General features: G+C 28.4%; 1 protein-coding gene across 5 annotated transcripts in view; it reads right to left on the bottom strand.

The window, feature by feature from the left end:
• LOC123269825 (Down syndrome cell adhesion molecule-like protein Dscam2) overlaps window positions 1-21,242 on the bottom strand; it is a 250,187-nt gene that overhangs the window by 187,262 nt on the left and 41,683 nt on the right. For all 5 annotated transcript variants that reach the window (XM_044735685.1, XM_044735682.1, XM_044735686.1 and 2 more), the window contains exon 2: window positions 19,535-19,627. In XM_044735685.1, the coding sequence (XP_044591620.1) occupies window positions 19,535-19,592 (58 nt within the window). In that variant the 5' untranslated portion in view covers window positions 19,593-19,627. The remainder of the gene's footprint in view (window positions 1-19,534; window positions 19,628-21,242) is intronic.

The following is a 21,242-nucleotide window of genomic DNA, read 5'->3' as shown; positions in this document are numbered from 1 at the left end:
AATGAATATTAGCTAGAATAATTACATGAATAAAAGGTGTATGACAATTCGACAGAATTGGGAATCTGTGAAAGTCAAAACAATACTCTTATTAAATTTCAAGTCTAGATCTAAAAATGCAATTCTATAAAGCGCCCAGCGAAGCGGGCGAGTAACAGTTAGTTACAAATAAACTACATTGAATTAAATCATGATCTTCGAAAGGACTTAGTTTTAGATCATACTGAAGCGTATAAAAAAAGATGGACTTGATCAGTTAAGTTTTTCGGCAGTTACTGTGACTAGGCAAGTTTTCATACATACATTTGACAGCCGAACGTCCACGGAATAATTTTTTAAACCTTTTTTTTTATTTATTTAAAAAGCAAAATATCTTTTAAAAATGTTATAAGTGTTAAAACTAGTGTTTTTTCATGACATTTATGTGTAAATATTGTTCTACAAGAGTGATAGAAAATAAATAGAGACAATTTTAGTTCAAGAAATCGCTTAATTTTTGTAAGGCGAGTGTAGAGCGCAACCTCATCCGCTTCGCTTATGAGGCGTGCAATAAAAAAAAATTTTTTTTTTTCTATAAAAATGCGTACGTCAATTTCCATGTCAATTAAATCTAAAATCAGTTTAGTAGATAAGTAAATTAAAAAATGTCAGATAAGCTCATTAAGAGAGTAAAAAATTAATTTTTATCTTGTAACTTACATATCAAACTAAAAACCAATCGTACTTGAAAGTAATGAAAAAATAATTCGTAACAACTCTAAGCTTTCTTCTTTTTTTTCTAGATTTTTTTTTCTGCTCATAATAAAAATGTATTAATTAAAAATTTTTTTGAAACTCAGTAAACGTAAAAACAGTCTGACACATTGAAGATCATTATGCAGTAAACAAACTAATTACATAAAGTACTTCTGTGTCGCGCAACCCTCTTACATTGAAAGTTGAGCTGAATGTTGAGTAAAAATGAGACTGAGCTTACAGAAAAAAGAGTGGAATAAACTAAAAGTGCCAGTGGTTTAATCGTTTGACGTCGCTCTTGCTATTTGATAAACATTTTAGCGGTTAATTATTTTCTTTGTGTGAAAAAGTAAAAGAAGAGACATTTTTTTCGATGAAGTAAAGACAAATAAATAAATATTTGAATAAATGAATAAATAATATCAAATGATGATAATAAAAAATAAATACAAACGAAGATCGAAACTTTGGAACTTCTTGAATCTATCGATGTCTCGAGTGCTGTCGAGTTGTTAGTTGAATGAATAAGAATTTCAAACAAAGCACGACCGTAGACTCGAAGCTTTTTTAGTCTAATAGTGCTTTTTTTTTCTATTTTCTTCTTTGTGTTTGTATTTTTCGTTCATTGCACTGAATCAATTGTTCGGTCGTTTACCGCACTTATTTACAATTCATTTCTGCAAGGTATTCTTTTTATTTTCTTCATTCCGTTATTCATAGCTCGTATATTTGATGTATTTACATCTAAAAAACCTTCGAGAAAGTTGAGGGTATTTGATTTTACGATTTTTATTTTTCCATATTCACCTTGATCCTTTTTTTTAAATTTCCATATCAAAGGACCTTCCGTTATCGATCTGCCGATTGAGAGCCTGATTAAACGGAATCATGCCGTGCGGATAGTTTAAAATTTTTTTCTCGCTTTTGACGACTCAAAACTCGTTAGCAAAAAATTTACGCGTCCATATAAAATGCTTGATAAATTCTTTTGAGGTGAATATTTTTTTATCGTTAAAAACGTTTGTGGTTTTTTCTATCAAACTTAATAATAAAATCACAGCGGTCAAATTAATATTAAACTCATACACTTGTAAAAAAATGTTCAAAAACTTTTTAGTGTTGATTTTTTTTGTATACTGATAGAAGGATTTAGTTCTATTTAATAAGATTTAGTAACAGATACTAAATGATTTAGTAACAAACCTTTCATTACCAAATATTTAGTAATAGGTACTAAATCATTTATTAAAGCCCATTTAGTTCTACCAAATGAATATTTAGTAGTAATTAACAAATTATTTATTGCTACTCAATAAATCGTTTATTGGTATCAAAGAAATTAATTTTTTAACTAATTTTAGCGTGTAACGCAACTTTTTAATTTAAAATAAATCAAAATACAGTCTACTCTCGATAATTTGACACTCGTTAATTTGAATCTCTCGATAATTTGAAAAATTTTTCCGGTCCCTTGAAAAATACTTGATAAATTGAATAAAATCAATGATAATTGGTCCCTTCGGTAATTTGAAGTTAAAGGAATATTATCTTGCTCACCAACATGTGATAATTTGAAATCCGGGCTTCCCTGCTCTCTGTAATTTGAAGCGTTTATCATGGACATACCTGTCATTTGTTTACATACATGTAAAGACTTGTCAATTGTTTACATAAATGAGATATGAGTAAGTTCGCATTCCCTAATGATGATTACTTCGCAGCTCTCACCACTATCGAAAATTCTTTGGACAATGATAAACTGAAGTCACTCACTCAAAAAAAGATTACAGACTTCTTTTTGAAATGAAAATTTGGGAATAATTGTATTATTGAATTTAATTGTTAATACATAATAATAATATAGAAATAATAAATGACGAATTTTGATCAAATTTTTATTTCTTTCAGTCCCTCCTCCCCCTCGTGGTTATTTAAACACTTGTTATTTTGAACTCTTGATAATTTGAAATTTATCTCTGGTCCCTGGAGTTTCAAATTATTGGGAGTCGACTGTAATTAAAATAAATAATTTTTAGTAAAAATAAAAGGTATTATAAAGAAAAGAATCTCATTAAATTATATTTTTTTGTTTGAGACATTTATAAAATTTAAAATCAAACAAGTTATCAACATATTAATAATAGACAAATTGAAAAATGTAAACTAAACTCCACTGAGAAAAGACATAATAATAAAAGACATAAATAGAAGCCATTTATTGGGAGTATGTGTGTTTTCAAAGGTTTGATAAATTTCCCAAAATCGAGCTGAATAAAATAATTTAAGTTAGTGAATAGGTTATGTATCACATAAACATTGGAATTAAAACATAGCCATCTACCGACAATACTTTCCAAAAAAATATTTAGTACCTGTTACTAAATATTTTTTGCTGGAAATAAATATTTATTTACATGTAATAAAGCTTTGTTTATATAAAGAAATCATTTATTAAACTGTAACAAATAATATTGATGGGTACAAAATATTTGTTTCTCCCAAATAAATAAATAAAAATTTTCTTACTAAATCATTTTAGTACTCCGTACTAAATCCTTCTACATGGAGATAAATTTATAGGAACCTTTCTAAAAATTATGGGAATGGTTTCTATAATAAAATTATCATTATAGGTATCAATCTTATGCTCATTATGGGAACTATACCCATAATTTATTGAACATTCCTATACAGTAATGGAATAGCTTCAATATATTTTGGGAATGGTTCCTATAATATTATAGGAATGATCCCTATATTATTAAAGGAATGGTTCCTATAATATTATAGAAATGGTTCCTATGATATTATGGGAATGACGCACATAATAATAGAAAAATGTTTATGTTCATAATAATGGAGCAATCACATCAAAAATGCAAAGTAATTATTATATATTCTTTTGCTAATAAATTTTTTTTTGTAAATAAAAATTGATCTTTCACTAAAGTGAAAAAATTTCTTTTTCATAATTTTTATTCACGTATTTACTTTATCTTAAATTGTTTATTCCAATTCAGTTATTATTGTGTTAGATAATATTGAAAAATATTGTAGAAATTCTAAAGTTTCTCTAATAAAAGGGATATTTTCTCACTATACAATTAGAGGAGCAAAGCAGATATGGAAATTCATTGTTTATTATTACAATTTCATTTTATTTTTAAAACAAATTATTTATTTACAATCCACACGTTGAACATTTATTAAATCCACCTTTTGGGTATGTAACTTTTATTGTTTATATGAACAATATTACTTACTTTACATATTTCAAATGATGTTATAGGGAAGCAAGTAAAATTATCGAAATTACTAATAATTTAAAATGCTTCAAAGTGGTCATCGAAGTCACAAATAACTTGAGTTGTAATGATAAATATCTCAATATTATTAGGCATCATCACTATAATATTATGAGAATGGTTCCGATAATATTATAGGAATAGTTCCTATAATATTATAGGAATGGTTCCTATAATATTATAGAAACTATTTCTATATATTATGGGAACCATTCCTATATATTATGGGAATCATGCCGATATTACAGTTATAATTATAGGTATCGTTCTTATAATTATAGGAACCATTCCTATAATTATAGTAACATTTCCCAAAAATTATGGGTACAATTCCCATAATTTAAGTAATTGCTCCTAAAATGGTATAGGAAAACATTTCATTAAAATTATAGGAATGATTTCCATATTTTTCTCTTCGTCTATCAGTGTAAGATAAATAGAATAATTTTTTTTTCAATATAAAAAAAAAAATTTGAACTCCTCTATTTTTCATTCCTCAAGTAGGTATTACATGAAATATATATACGAATTGAAGAAATAAATTTTATTATAGAGTTAAATAAAAAAAAAGCCCTGGTCTAATACTCAGGTAATTTATAGCGGGTACGTGGGTAACCTAAATATATAAAAGCATATGTACACACAGATACATTTACACTCTCCGAGGTATGCATACACATATACAAACTCACACATGAGTACATCCATATTACATGAAGCAATGAACAATACTGAATAGATTCTTTCCACTTTCTTTAGAAAATCGCTCGAGGTTTCACGGAGATTGACGGTACGTGAGAGTAACTCAAAGTTTTTCTCCCATTTTCGTGTCTGCGTGTAAGCTGAGGAACAGAAAAGAAGATTAAAATAAATAAAAAAAACGCCTGAAACAAAGGAAAAAAAATTTAAAAGAAAGCACTGCTGGGTCAGGTGTTTCCTCTCCCCCTTCACCGAGCAAATGTTGAATAGTCCACGGGGTATCTTCCTCTTCTACATAAAACGCCTCCCTGTTCGCACATTCAGGACGCCCTTTTTTTTTTTTAGTCGCTAGTGTCTCACGCTTTTATTTTATTTTCATCCATACTATTTTTCATCCTGTTTGTTGAGTGCGCGCGCATCCAACTCCACGTTGGATGCAAGCGCTAAATGTCCCGAACACTCAAAAGCATTCTACTCCTTTAACGGGTAGGAGCTTTTTGCACTTTTTAGAGTTTCCTGGCGCTCTATCTGTTCACTCGTTATACCCTTGCTATGCTTTCTCACGCATCTCCCCGTTACTCGTAATTTGGAATGTCCAAGCTATGTGATATATATATATGTATAGAATAGAAGTGAATTGGTTTATTTTCCTCTGTGTCCCACGAGGAAATGGGTCATCACCGCGGACGTCACTTCGAATCGACTCGTAGCCCATTTTTTATCTAACTCCTGTCTACTTCGTGCACGTCACTCATATTTCGTACCTTTTTCATGTGCCAGAAACTTTTTTTTTCTCTGTTCTGTTTAAAGTGAGTCTTGCATCGTTATTAAAAAATTTAATATTTAAACTATAGTAACAATAATTCAAAAGTGCAGGTAACAATAATTCGATAAAATAATTGAAGTTTTATACTTCCAAAGTTCACAAAGCGTCGGGTACTTTTTTGTCGGTTCAGATAAAGCCTTTGAATAAAATATTACCATGACGTCAAGAGTTTTTGTAAAATCAATATGTTTAAAAATACTTTATGCATCCACGATATTTAGTACGAGAGCTTTCGACTATAATAGTCCAATACCTATTCAATTATACGGAGCTCGATGGAATTTAATAACTGTAATTATCTAATTAGGTAATTGCTATAGTTGTAGCTTAGAGATTGATATTTACGTAATACGCTTGAGTACTATACTTTGTATGTTATTTATAATTTAAAAAATGTATTGTGATTAATCTATATTAAGAGAAAAAGTAAAATTTTATAGTTAGTGTATTTATATGATAAAATGGATTTTTATGGTTAAATTTGGTATCGTTGGAATAGTCTTGACCTGGAGTTGTGCCTTTTCATGGTTTCATATTATTCTCACCAATAGTCAATTTATGATGATAAGTATTTAGACTACATTCGAAAATGCTCTATCTTTAGAATTAAGAAATGACCTTGAATCTCGTGAACTATTGAGATTTTTAAAGATATAAGCTCATCCTGATATTACATTCATCAAGACCTTTCATTTGAGTACCCACATCAATTTTTCATATCTTCTACACTAATAAATGGAAAGCCGGTTTTTTTGTCCGGTTATACTGCGAAAACTACTGAACTGATCGGAATATTACTAATACCATAAGATGCAGCGTGTTTCGAAGAAAGTTTTTGTATATGATATGGTGGTGATTATTTATCCGGAAACTATATTTTTTTGACTTAGAAATAATGAATTTTTATTCTAACTAAATTTATTCTATTCGATTGTCATTTGTTTAAAATAAATTTTTTAATTCTATTGGTTATGTTTATATACTAGGCAGATTTCTTCACTTATGAGACCTGCAATTTCTTCAACTGAAACTTTCAATGCTCATTACAAATTTTTTTTTTCATATCAATTATTATTCATTTTTGTAAGAAAGACACGGGAATGTTATAATGATTGCACATTGAAAGTTACAATGAATATTAGCTAGAATAATTTCATGGATAAAAAGTGCATGCCAATTCGATATAATTGGGAATCTGTGCAAGTCAAAACAATACTCTAATTAAATTTCAAGTTTAGATCTAAAAATGCAATTCTATAAAGCCCAGCGGAGCGGGCGAGTATAAAGCTAGTATTATATATATGTATACATGAAAAATATATTAAAATGCATGTGGGTACTCAAATGAAAGCTCTTGATGAGAGTAACATCGGCATGAACATATCTTTAAAAACGTCAATTGTTAAGTAAGTACAGTGCAATTTAACAGATATCTTGTGAACTATTGATATTTTTAAAGAAATAAGCTCACCCCGATATTACACTCATCGAGACCTTTCATTTGAGTACCCACATTACTTTTTCATATATTTATATATATTATATATATGTAAATATAAAAAATATATCAAAATGCATGTGGGTACTCAAATGAAAGCTCTTGATGAGTGTAACATCGATATGAGCTTATATCTTTAAAACCGTCAATAGTTAAAAAAGCACAGTGAAATTTAACAAAAGTCATTATTTAATAAACCAAAATTTGATCTATTTATAGTTCACAAGTCACAGTAGTCACATAGTAACTGCAAGGTTGCTAGTAAATAATGATAATTTTTTGTGAAAAACTTTTTAGTATGGTATGTCTGATATAGCTTAATATATCCTTATATGGTCATATATAGTTAGTTTGCACGACCTACCATAACCTGATATGTCATGATCTAAATAATTTTTATAAATCTTATTAAAATTAACAAGAGATTAGAGATAGATTAAAATTATAAATTTAAATTTTCTTAAACCAGAAAAGTAAGTCAGTCTTAAATAAATTGGCGATTAAATCGAGCATAAAGTGACTAAGAGGATTAACATTTACGTCAAATTTGTTGGTAACACCAAAACACACCAGCTTTTCTGTGGCTTACTTTGCAATTGAAATGACCTCATTCCCTTTTCTTAATAGCGGTTAGCAGTTAAATTCTCCGAAATAATTCAACCCCCAACACCTTCACTTATCCGCAAAATCTCTTACATAATCTTATTTATCTTTCTTCATATACAGTTCACATAAACCACCACCGCTAAAGTAAAATCAAGAATAAAACAGTCTAAATTTATATTTTTTTCGACCTAGCAATTTTATTTTAATTAAAGAAAAAAGCAACTGCCAATTTACTGGTCGTGAAAATCGCTCGCGTCTATTTTACCGTAAGCTTTCGGTATTTCCTTTTTTTTTTAGCAGAAAAAAGTTAATGGAATTTTGTTGTATGCCGTTAGGCTTAATGACGTTACAGTGAAATATAAAATAAATAATGAAATCTTTAAAGTAGATGGATTTTTTTTTTCATTATCCAAATTAGAGAATGATTTTTTGATAATCAAGTTTTATAGTAACTAACATAATTTTTTTAAACGATAATTTTACAATAACAATTTAATACTTAATAAAAAAAAAAAAATTGACAATTTATACGATAAAAAAAATTTTAAAATGCAGTTCTTAGTATTTTTTTAGCAAAAAAAAAAATAAAATACCTTGAGTAATAGTGAGTTTGCATATGTCTACATAGTTGAGAATATTCTGCTATGTCCACATAGATGGGAGGTGAAGCGTTACGAGTTCTATTACTGCCTTGAAATAATTTTCCGTAAATTTTCATACTATAACAACTGAGACTTCTATATTGTTATTCATATTTTTTTTGCACGCCTCATAGCGCGAAGCGCGTAAGGTTGTGTTTTATACTCGACTCATCAAGGTCAAGAAATTTTGTGATCTTTAAATGCCTCTATCACAATCATATTACACTTATACGATGATATAATTAGATATACACCGAAAAAACACTTAAATTAAACCATCTTTCACTTTCTAAAATCATTTCATGTTGCTATTTTGAAAAAAAAAAAAAAACTTTTTAAAAAAAATTTTACGTGGACGTCCGGATGTCACTCCATTTTGGATGTACCAACGATTACTCCCGAACAAATTGATATTTCAAGACCGGACCTTTTTTATTAGTTTAAGAATTCGATAAACTGGGTCTGTATTTCATACCAGTGGCCTAGTTTACGTATTTTTTTTTTTAATTGAATTTTTATTAAAATTCACTACAATACAACCGTACAAAGCCAAACGAATTTTTCTTATTTGTCACGTGAAAACTATGGCGCCACTTGATCAAGCTAGATTTTTTTAGACTGCGTGCGCATATGACAAGAAAAAAGGGCGCCGATGTTTAAAAAAAAAAATAAAAAATACTCTGTAAGAAATTACTTAATTAAATTTTTTTTTTTTTTAATTAATTACACAATTAATTTTTTTCTTAAAAAATGAATGAGCGTTATGAGGCGTGCACTTTTGAATTTTTCAAACTTTTTTAAAATTATCATTTTTATTATTAATGAGCTAACCTAATCCAACTATTTGACATATAAAACTAAATGGGTCTTTTCAATAATTATAAAAAAAAAAACCGATAGAAATAAATCGATAACCACAATTGATAAAACTGAGAGACACCGTAAATTATTTCCCCTCTGTAATAACTATATTGATTCAAAAAGATAAATATTTTAACGGGCCAATAAATAACACGGGAATTGAAAATTAAATTAAGATTGGTGTTGGAGGAAAAGGAGCGAATTTCAGAATAAATTTGCTTAAAATAACAGCCTGACATAAATCATTATTAAACTCTTATTTGTGTAGCAGAATACTCCTATCCTATTTATCCGAGCGTATGAATTGAGGAGACAATAAGTGAGTAATTTGCATGTGAGTATATAACGCTCTTTTATAATTGTTATATACCGTCCGGACTGTAGTCAGTCATTTATTAAGTGTTGAACTAAAACTAAGTGAGATATATGGACGAGAATGACAATATTCATGTTTAATATGTAGAGCACGCAGATAGCGATAATCTCAAAATCAATAATGTGCCAGTGGTACGACAGATATCCGGCGTGATGAGCGTGCGCAGGCTTGAGGGCGTCCTAATTTGGAATAGCCACGTACTGCACTTAACGAGACACGTTAGCCATGCACCGCCAGACGCAACATTTTATGTGCCAGACTGATAGGTTGCTGACCGTTCGAACATTGTTTATTTTATTTAACTACAATTGTTTCGTTTTTTTTTTATAGATTATTCACAACTACCAATTTAGTTTTAACTGCTTTGGGTTTGAATTGATTGATTTTGGAATTTTTTGAGCTTGCAATTAACACTTTAATGAAGGTGTATTTCAAAAATTAATAATTGAAAATTAATTTTGTACTTTTTTATCTCTTTAGATCGATACTTGAACAGAAATAAATTTTCTGGTATGTAAAATACTTTGGTGAATGTCAATACTTTTAATTAACCCAACAATTTGTGAAATTCGTTTTATTGTGAATGCATGATAAAAATCTGGTATGTTGTAAAGTGTCAGCTTCAATGTAACGAGTACCCATAAAATTGCATGAAAGATCTAATTTACTATTGCCATTTTCAAGCTTTGGAATTTCGAGTAGTTGATTATTTATTTTATTATTTTTTTTTTTATCAAATAAAAAGTTTGAAAATTAAAATTAATTAACAATATTATTGAAATGACTATAAAGAGAGGTAAGCTTTGTAACCAAGGAAATAATTTTGAAGAATTTCTTTTTTAGTAGATTTTATAAAAATCTAACTTTTGTAGCCGTCCTCATGGCGCAACTTTTAAAAAATTTAGCCATTTTCTGACTCAGTTTGTCGAGCTGAGTCAGAAAATGTAGTTCATTCAAAAGTTTATATATGTTTGGAAATAACAGAATTTTGAAATTTTGAAAATCGTAAAAATTGATGTTTTTACTACTTCAACTTGGTATATTTACTGAACTAGACAAGATATTGAAATTCGGTAAAATGCATCGTAAAGCTCTTTTAATAAGCTTTAATTTTCACTACTCAGAAGTGGTAATAACCTCAATATTACTCCTTTTAGAGTTCGTTCAATGAAACAGTTTTACTGTTGCAGCCGTTTTAGAATTATTGTCTGCATCATAGTTTAATTATGATGTAAATTCAATAATTATGATATTGATCAGTCTTTCGTGTTATGTTTTCAGGTAGGTCGTCAGTCAATATGTTACAAACTAGTTCTAAATATTATTTTCTTCAATTAAAATTTTATCTGATTTCAAAATTCTAATTAACTTGGAAACTGTTGTTCCTAAGTAGTTACTTAAAATTTAGATATTTATAATTCAAATCTTATAATCTTTAAAATTGTTTGATAAATATTAAAAAAACTTTTTCTTCACAAGATAATTTTTTTCCAAAATTTGTTCTAAATAGTTTTAAATTTATTATTGAATTTTGTTTTTAATTCATGAATTAAGTTATACATTATTAGTATTTACATTATTTTATTAAAAATAAATTTTCTGTATTTGAAAAATCTACTTCCATTTTGGCTGCCGAATGGCCTTTTTTTTTATTGAGGTCAAAAAATTCTTGATCTGGCAATTTTTTTTCATTTTGAGTAAATATTACTTGATTCAAGAATTTTTCTATGCAGATGTTCAACTTTAAATTAAAGTTATATATTAAGAATTTATTTTAATAAATTGTCATCTATTCAAATGTAATAAAATTGTATAAATATAACTATTAATTTAAATAATAGCTTCTGCTAAATAAAAACCCATTAAGATTTATATTTATTATTTTTAATTCAAGAAAAGATAAAGTGAATAGCCTCATTAATGTTCTATCATCACCATATAATTGAAATAAGATAAATACACATCTAATTGGAGCATGTACAAAGAACTTGAGAGTTAATCCCCAGTATACGGTTTATTGAAGTAGTTTAAACTAGAGTTGAAGAGTTTAATTTAAGTACAGTTAATTGAAAGTTTATATGAGTTTTATGATTTACTTTTAGAATTTTAATTCGATGTTACCGCCAAGCTTAACACAAACAAGAACAGTGTATTGACCTATTTGATTGTGTAATATTACTTACCTCAACCGAGAGTATTCTAAAACAAAGAACATTTGAAAGATACATCGAGTTTGTCTGTCCGTCTATGTCAATTCTGAATGAAACTATTGCGGCTGACTAAATTATTTTTATTCTACTGTCTGACATTTAGCGTACATACACATATTTCATTTCGTTTATCGGGAACGTTTTTCCCGAATTGAATTATTGACTTTGATTTATGTGATGAAAGTCAGTTTTTCAATGCATTATTCGTTGAAAAGATTTATACTTATTTTTTTACAAAATAATGTAGCAAACAATAAATAAAATGGTAGTTTTTCACGAGTCATAAATTACTAGTGATTCGTAAGGCAATAAATAGTAAATAAAAGAAAAGCTGTTTGGTCAGAAAGTAAAATTCTATTCTACGACGAAGAAAAAGGTTGTATCGTAAAAGAGAATCAATTTGATTGCCTGCATTCCCCTGTACCTATACTATCGTTCTTTTATACGATTGATTTCCCTTTTTACGTCTATAGTGTTGGTGTTTTTCTCACCTAACGTTCTCTACGAATATAACGTTTTCCGCACGGTTTTTTACTCCGTCAATCTCTTTTTACACAATTCCTATATTCTCATACCAACCATACCCTTATTCTCATCCTCGACCTCATCCGTACACTCACTCTCACCGTCGGGTTAGATTTATCCGGTACACCCAACCTACTCCGTCTTGCCAAGCAACAAGTGCGCCCCGATTCGCATCTTAAAGAAACTACCCGAGTAACTGAAAGCTCCCTATCGTCGACTTACACTACGCCACACTCTCGTCTCTCTTATTTTCACTGTCAGCTGTTATTTGTGTAGGTATCTGGTGTCTAAATATATACGTATAGCATATGTGGGCTGTACAAATACTTGTTTGCATGAGCGTGTCTCACTTTGGATCGTATACACCAGTTCGTGTTATTTCTTTTCCACTTATGTGTCTCTAAGGCGCTGCTAACATAAAAAATCAATCCCACGGGCACGCTATTTTCTTACCGCCTTGTTTTATCGCTGGATCTTACTGAGTGGTTTACATTTTTTTTTTTTTTTTTTTTTTTTCCAACAATAGTGCTATTATCGGCGAAATTATGCGAGCATTGACAACGGTTGACAGTTTTTGGATAGTTGATACCTTGATTGATGAGACTTAGAGAAGGGGTAGGGCTTTTGTCAGTTTAATTCATGAAAGTATAGGGGAATAGTAAATTTTGATGAATGGGGATAGGCTTAAATGGTTGCGGGGATATGTAACGAAAATAACCATGTGAGTTATAGTACATATTGTACTTATAAGAAAAATATTTTGATATGGCCATATCAGGGTATACATGAGAGTAAAAAAATTATTTAATACATTTTTTCACATTTTCTAGAAAAACCTCCCCCAATTTATATATCTTATAATATAAAAAGTAGTTAAATAGCGGTATAAATTTCTTAAAACACACTGATAGAAGGATTCGTTTATAGTTAAAAATATTTATTAATATTTAATAAATGAATATCAGATTTATTAAATACAAACAAATAATTTTAAATACTAAGAAATATTTGTTTAATACTAAAAAGTGGTTTCTAATAAATGATTTCTTAACTATTAACAAATATTTTTTAATACAAATAAATTCTTCTATCAGTGCAGTTAAAACAAATAATTTGTATTTTAGATTTTATATCTTCACCTAAGAGATGATTTACTGTTCATGCGTCATCTGTTGAAGATTTTAAAAAATACTTTTTGTTTGAAAATTATATATAGACTCGATAGAGAATTTTTTTTTTTAGGGTACTAGTTCTCCATAAAAGGGGTATTCTGTATCAAGTTTCAGAAATTTTTTTCTTCAAATATGAACGGTTCCTTATTCTGAAATTTTAACACACGGAAAAAAAATTCGTTCTGGTAACGTAACTGTAGAGTTACCACAACTATACACAGTTTACTATTCGTTGTAGAGTTACAGTAACATAATGTTATTTAGTTCTGATAACTCAATGTTGTTGAGCTCTCAGAACTCTACGGGATTGTTCTCAGAGCCAAACGGTATAGTTAGGAGCGCTCTACGTTGCGCAGCAGTGGAGTGCGCTGACATATTTCATAACCTTCTAAAATGCCAAACATAATTATTTTGTTACTAATCTATATTATTAAAAATATATGAGGACAATTAAGTTCCCAATTTATTTATTTAAAGAAATAGATTTTTTTTTGTCAAATTGAATTTCGTTAGAACAGTTTTGTATTTATGGTTTTTCAAGGTTCATTTGCAGTGACTGTTAATTTAATTTATTAGTTGAATATATTGTGATAAGTGATAAGTTATCGGAATACATTAAAAAGACCCCATTTAACACAAAATAAAATTTGTTTTCGTTTATTTATCTTTTCTTGTGCGTATACGGTACCCTGTTTCAAATTTCCAATATGATCCCATCAAAAGCGACAAAAGCCACTTAGAAACCCATAAATTTTATTAGTTTCTAAGTGGCTTTTGTCGCTTTTGATGGGATCTTATTGGAGATTTTCAACAGGGTAGTGATTTTATGTCCAATATTTATTGATATAATTAAGAAAATAAGATAATTTTGTGATGACCATATTTTTATTTTACAAATAATTTTTATTTGTAATATAAGTTCTACTATTATTTTATTTCTATTATAATACTATTCTTATTTGCCATATACAATTATTGTTGGCAATATAAATTCATTCTGCCGCATGTATTTATTAAATTATCAATGCTAAATCGTAAAAAAAAATTATTAAGCAGACTTCCAAAAATTTGTTATAGTCTCAGAACGATCCTGTAGAGTTGTGAGAGGTAAATAACGTTTAGCTCTCAGAGCTCAACGATGTAGAGTTGCAGGAGCTAAACGGTATTGTTACTATAAGAATACGTTAACCTACTGGAACTTTTTACAACTAACTAGCTACTATAGAGTTCCTGTAGCAAAATTTTTTTCTCCGTGCAGTAAATTATTTGAATGTAAAAAAATTTTTAGCCCTAAAATTAACAATTTGTGTGACGCTGATTCATCCTCAATTTGATATTTGATTCTTATTAAATTTACACTCGAATTTAATTCTAGTTTTGTTTATTTTTAGATATGAATTAAAATAATGAAGATAAAATATCTTTGTTAGAAAAAGTGTATAATTGATATTCAGAAATTTTTTAAGCAAATAAATTAATAAAAAAAGACGGGAATAGATGAGTAAAATGGTATGACATCTGGTCTCATGATACTTGACCGGACAGCTCGAGGGTTGGAATAAATAGCGCGTAAAATATCTCATTTGTGTTAAAACTTTATAAACTTCCAGTCCCCGGATACTCGTCTGGTCAACATCCGCGCGTCATTTATTATACACATATTCTATATCTATAGTGAGAAAGAGAGAAAGCGTTGACCAGGTTAGAAATTTTGATCTTTCTACCGAGAATTATCCGGCTCACTGTTCAATAAATTAATCTACCATGAAAATTTGAATTCCGCTATAACAAAACTACCGAATACTTGAATATAATAAAAAACAATATTTGCATAGTTGATTGCGCGATTTTTTAAATTACATTTTTTCGTACAATTTAATTAAATATTCAAAATATTTTTTCCAAACAAATAAACTCTTTATTATGATCAAAATTATTTATATTTAATTTACCAGAAAATATTTTTTATCTCAACGAATATTTATTCACATATTTATACATTTATAAACACATTGTAAACATTTTAACAAGATAAATCTCAACAATGATTTTTCATAATACCGCGGAATTATTGTTCGACACAACATATGGATTTGTTAATTATGTTTATTAAATAAAAATTCTTGTACTTTAATACTTAAATTATTATATGCCAGTGAATAAATTGCGTAATGTTTATTATACTAATAAAATTTTTAGAGCCAATAAAATACGGAGTATTATTTTTAACGGGAATGATTAAAAATATTATTTAAAATTTACACTGATTAAGATTATGGTCGCAGTAAATATTTTTATGTAATTTATACCCGGGAAATATTTTAATTTCTGTTAAAAGATAGGTTCGTTAAATTTAATATGAAATCCCGAAAGCTTTCGATTCGTTACAGTCGCTATAAAATGCACATTTTTTGATGGTCGAAAAATATATTTTATACGGTCATATATATATATTTTTTTTTTTTATTTAAAAAAAATTTTTTTAAGAAGGTATTTGTTAATTATTAATAAATTTTTTAAAAATAGAAAAAAAAATTTTATCAGCGTGTGCATGATTTTATCTTGATAAAGAAAAATCAATTATGAAATTTCAACAAAAGATAAGACTTTTCTATTATTTACTTGGCCATTGATCAACTTTATTAATGAAACTTTATTTAAGTTGACTTATTGGAAATAAATAATTAAAAAAAAGTAAGACAAAAAAAATCTAGATGCTGACGAGGAAAATTTCTCATTATATAACGGGCTTTCATAAAATAAAAAACGAGAGTATTAAATCCCTTGGGTTCGTCTGGTCGTATAAGTAAAGCGAATAAAATTTTCATAAAGAGTTTTTCGCGTAATAATGTACAGTCTTAATTTTCTATTCTTCTTTTAGAGTTATATATATTTTTTATACTCTTCAACAGCTTGAGTAGAAATAACCCTGGTGGGAAAACATTTTCTCAAGGTTGTGAAGTAAGCAAACGGCTTTTATAAAGTTTGGTAAATGGCGCGTGAGATTGCCAAGAGGGAATGAACTACCAGCTACCTCCGATAGAAGCTTTACATTATGTATACATAACGCCTGGCAAAAGGTCCGATTATGAGGACGTGAAAATCGAAGATCCAAATAATATCCATTAGCTACATATTACCCATTTCCTCCCTTTTAATTTATCAGGGATAGATAAATATATTATACGAATGCTCGAATTTATACAAATGCCATTGGAAGCCTGGTTAATTTACTTTACTTTATTTATACTGCCTGCCCTATTAATGGAAGTCAAACTTTAATCGAATTAATTACTGAATTTTAATTGAAGAGCGTAGTTTAAATTGTAGAGAGATGATTAATTAATTTGGAAATTTAATTGCTCGCAGAACCGTGATTCTATGGAATGTATTGTCGAATTTATAATTTTTAATTAGTATTAATAACTATCATGAATTTTTGGTAAAAAAAGTATACACGGAAAAAAGTAAACTGTAATAAATAATGGTCGATTTATAATAAAGAATGATCAACTGGAAAAATTACCATTTCAAACAGTAAAATCGTGATTTTAACAATCACTTTATAATATTTATCATTTAAATGTTACAATTTATTATTTACATGGAAGAAAATAGTATTTCAAACAGTAATATTCGCTATGTGAAAGTAGAAAATGTTGAAGTATAATAATTAAGAATTTTGAATTTGATATTTATTATTTTGTACCTAAAAAATGATTGCATGATATGTAAAAAATATAAACTACAGTTACTAAATTTTCTAAACAAGCAACGTCAATATTTACAAAGTAAAATGGTAAATTTTAAACGCAACGCTAAAAATCAAACTATAATTATTGATTTGCCTGGACTGGTAAAATATATATTTTAAGAGTAGAATTTTTACTGTTTCAAATGGTAAATTCTCCGAGTGTGAGACCTTCCTCTTCTCCAATTAGTATAGACTATATATTAAAACGGCAATTTTTACTGTTTGAAATTGTAATTTTTTAAGATGGGAGAATCGTTATTTACTATAGTGTCAGCTACTAATCACCTTTTTTTATATTAAATTATTATAAATTGTGGCTTTTACACTATCTAAGGTACCCGCAAGTAATAAGGCCTGTCGGGTAATAAGGCCTAAGTAATAGAAATTATATTTAAAATAACCGCTTCCGCTGAAGGCTTCTCTAGTAGAAGCGTCTAGCATAGAAATGTCGCTACAAGTTTATAGAGTCCCGATACAATGTTCCCTGTCTTCTATATTTCATCATCCGTCATATGCTAAAATAGCGCAGAAGAATTCCTAAAAAACGGTTTGAGTAAATGGTAAACATTTTTTATAATTTTATATTTAATAATTTTAAATTATTGTTCTAATTATTATCAACATCTTAAAAAGTACTGTTGCTAAATTTAAGTGATGACTAATCTCTAATAACAATTTTATTAAGTATAGTATAACTATTTCCAGTATGTTTAACCCGCAGGCCTTTACCCTACCGTAGTAAAATAAGGCCTATTCGCAAGGTTTTTGAAAAAATTTAATTTTGTGTTTGTTTATGATGAAAATCTACAGATTCGGTAGAATCTGGCGCCAAGTTCCGTTCAAAAATCCCGTTGCAAACGGAGCGCCAGACTACCGAATGTGTTTACTGTAAGCAGAACGGTTTTTTGAGGTTGCGAAATTTAATTTAATTCTACGGTACTTTTTTTCACTAATTTGTTTATTGTAACAGTAATTCATAATTTATTTTACCGTATTAATTAATTTATATTCACTTATAACAATTTATTTACTTGAAATTATTAAATTTTATCAGTACATACTATAGCGCGCTCACATTTTTCGATTACCATTACTCCATTATATTTTATGGCTGATGTATTAATAGAAAAATTAATGTTACATTTCAGTAATTAAATGCAATATTTTCGATTTTTTTCAAAATTTCCCTAAGCTAGGCCTTATTACCCGTCGGTACCTTATATTAAATTTTGTAATATTTACATTTGTGCCACCGCGATATCCGCTGTACTGTTTGAAACTAGGGGAAGGACGGGCAAAACGGATATGTTAATTTGAAAATGAAATAACAAATATATATTACAATCATATCCATTCTTAACTTTGGCTAATAATTTTTTGGGTAATTGAAGTTTATAATTAAAGTAAAATAAAAATAATAACAAAGAAATTCTTCTTCGAAATTAAAAAGTCAACATTATCCGTTTTGCCCTACCAGGGCGGGCAAAATGAATACTCAGGTCGCGTAAAACGAATACTGATTGGAAAATACATTTCAATCAAAACAATCGTCGCAAAAATATCAACCGCGTCCTGAATATGAAGAAAAAAAATCAAATCTGCATCGTCTTTAACAACATTAAACTAAGTATTGTATACTTACGATTTAAAATTTTATTTTTTTTCCTAAATTTCAATATTTATAAAAAAAAATTCCCACAAGTATGCAAAACCAATGCTTTATCGATAACGGTAAGTGTAGTTACATAATAGATTGATAGATTGCTGTCTAAAATGTTTCTATCGACCGACCAGCGATTTAAAACGATTATTCATTTTACCCGCCCTCTCCGTCTTGCCCGTCCGTCCCCTATAAAAATTAACCAGAATCCGAGTGAATTTTACAGTTTATTTTTTTCCGAGTAAATATATCTACTATTAATCAAATTTTTAATGATATAATTATGTAGTTTTAAGTGAAAAAATCATTTTTATTTTAGAACTCAATACTTCAGACTTAAATATCTTGTAAAGAGATAATTTAGCGATCTCGCGCCCTCCGTCGGAGATTCTTAACACTTTTTTCAGCCAAAAAATTGAAAATAAAAAAAATGAAAAAATATACGAGCAATAAAATTGTCAAGCACACAGAGCAGTTGAAAGAACATGATCCTCGTAAACCGGAAATTCGTAGGTAGTGAAACATATTCTCAAGTTAGTTCTCAAGTAGCTATAGTGTCCGCCAACGTTTCCATAGATACGGATCAGTGATAAAAAGTTTCCGAGAGAGCACTCGGCGAAATTGTAAGAACCGATATCCGATTTGAGCTTTAAATTCTTGACTTACCGCGAACGAGGATAAGAGCGCTGGACAGGAGCACAGCTCTCAACGGCCAACTGGCCATTCTGCCGTGGAACGTTACGTCGATTCAGCTTCCTCCTGTAACAATACAAAACGTCTGCAATTAATCAACCTATTCATTCAGAACCCATTTGACTAATTACTTTAATTGTTTCACTTTTTTTTTTCAGAACTATTATTCAGTCTTTTTCTTTCTTACTCAGACTATAATTAACTCGCTGAAAGTGCTTTTGGTAGTTTATTTAAAAATACTTTTTTACGTGCTCACTTTATAAAAATAAAACCAATCATTTCCGTTCAATTTAACGATCAATAAATTATTAAATAAGTTTAATTATTTGATCAGTATAAGTCTTTAATTATTGATAAATTAACAACTTATTCTAATTATAACTATCAATAAAACGACATGAGTTAATTGTAAGCAGTTAATTTAATAAATCAAAATTTACCTCCATGAGAAAAATTTATATAAAAAATATGTGGGTGATTCTCTGTAAGGATGTTTTTTGCTGTCCCAGGCATTTTTTTATCAGAAAAATTGTTATTTTGTTACTAAAAAAAATTTATTACGAAAGTAAAAAAACATTTCTATTTGGAGCATTGAAAATTAAAATGAAATAAATTTTAGTTTTTTTGTTATAAATTCGTAAACCATCGAAATAACAGTCCCCTGGGCTGTCTCATTCCCAAAATTAAAACTTTAAAATGAAATTTTAAGTTATTCGTCCATAATATATCATTTTGTCCATAATGTTTATAAACTTAATTAGTTAACTAACAATCTTCTTCAATAAATGTACCGAAAGTTAATTTGTTTCATTAAATTCATTAAACCAAAGTCTGTCCCAGGTATTTTAAGAACAGTCCCCTGCCAGAAGTTCAAAGCCAAAAAAAAAAATCCAGCGTGTTATTTTACCTTTTGTAAGGTTTATAAGGATCTAACTACACTGATAGAAGGATTTATTTGTATTAAAAAAATATTTGTTAATGGTTAACAAATCATTTATTAGAGACCATTTTTTAGTATCAAACAAATATTTCTTAGTATTTAAAATGATTTGTTTGTATTTAATAAATCAGATATTCATTTATTAAATATTAATAAATCTTTTTAAATACTAAGAAATATTTGTTAAGGACTAAAAAGTGGTCTCTAATAAATGATTTGTTAAATATTAACAAATATTTTTAACTATAAACAAATCCTTCTATCAGTGTAGCCTTAAGTTAATAACCATAGGGCTGTTAGCGCTTTATCATCATTTTATTTAGTGTCAAAGCACTGTTTGTGCTGGAAATATGTGTCTGGGCGACTTGAAAACTCAGTCCCTTGGCAACTATTTTTATTTATAATTTATTTATAAAATTGGATCCATAAGTCTTAATATTATTCTAATTAATATAAACATTCATTGAGAACTTGAAAATTTGAATGCATTGAAATAGTTTGCTTGATTTTTCTCAATTTGATAAAAAAAAACAGTCCCCTGGCAAACAGTTCCCTGTCATGTTATATGGCAAAAGATACACAAATATCGAAAAAGCAAAAATTAAATCAGCTGTTTATTTATTATGATTAAGCTGATAGTTTTGTAGCCCTTGTTAATTTTTTTTCTAATAAAATCAAAAATAATTAGGTCAGACAATTTTGTACAGATTCAAGACGTCCTTACAAAAATTGATTTTAAAC

This window comes from Cotesia glomerata, linkage group LG7, assembly GCF_020080835.1.
Source record: "Cotesia glomerata isolate CgM1 linkage group LG7, MPM_Cglom_v2.3, whole genome shotgun sequence".
Classification (NCBI taxonomy): Eukaryota; Metazoa; Arthropoda; class Insecta; order Hymenoptera; family Braconidae; genus Cotesia; species Cotesia glomerata.
Note: the sequence above shows the minus strand (reverse complement) of the source record. Positions and strands in the feature narration are given on the sequence as shown.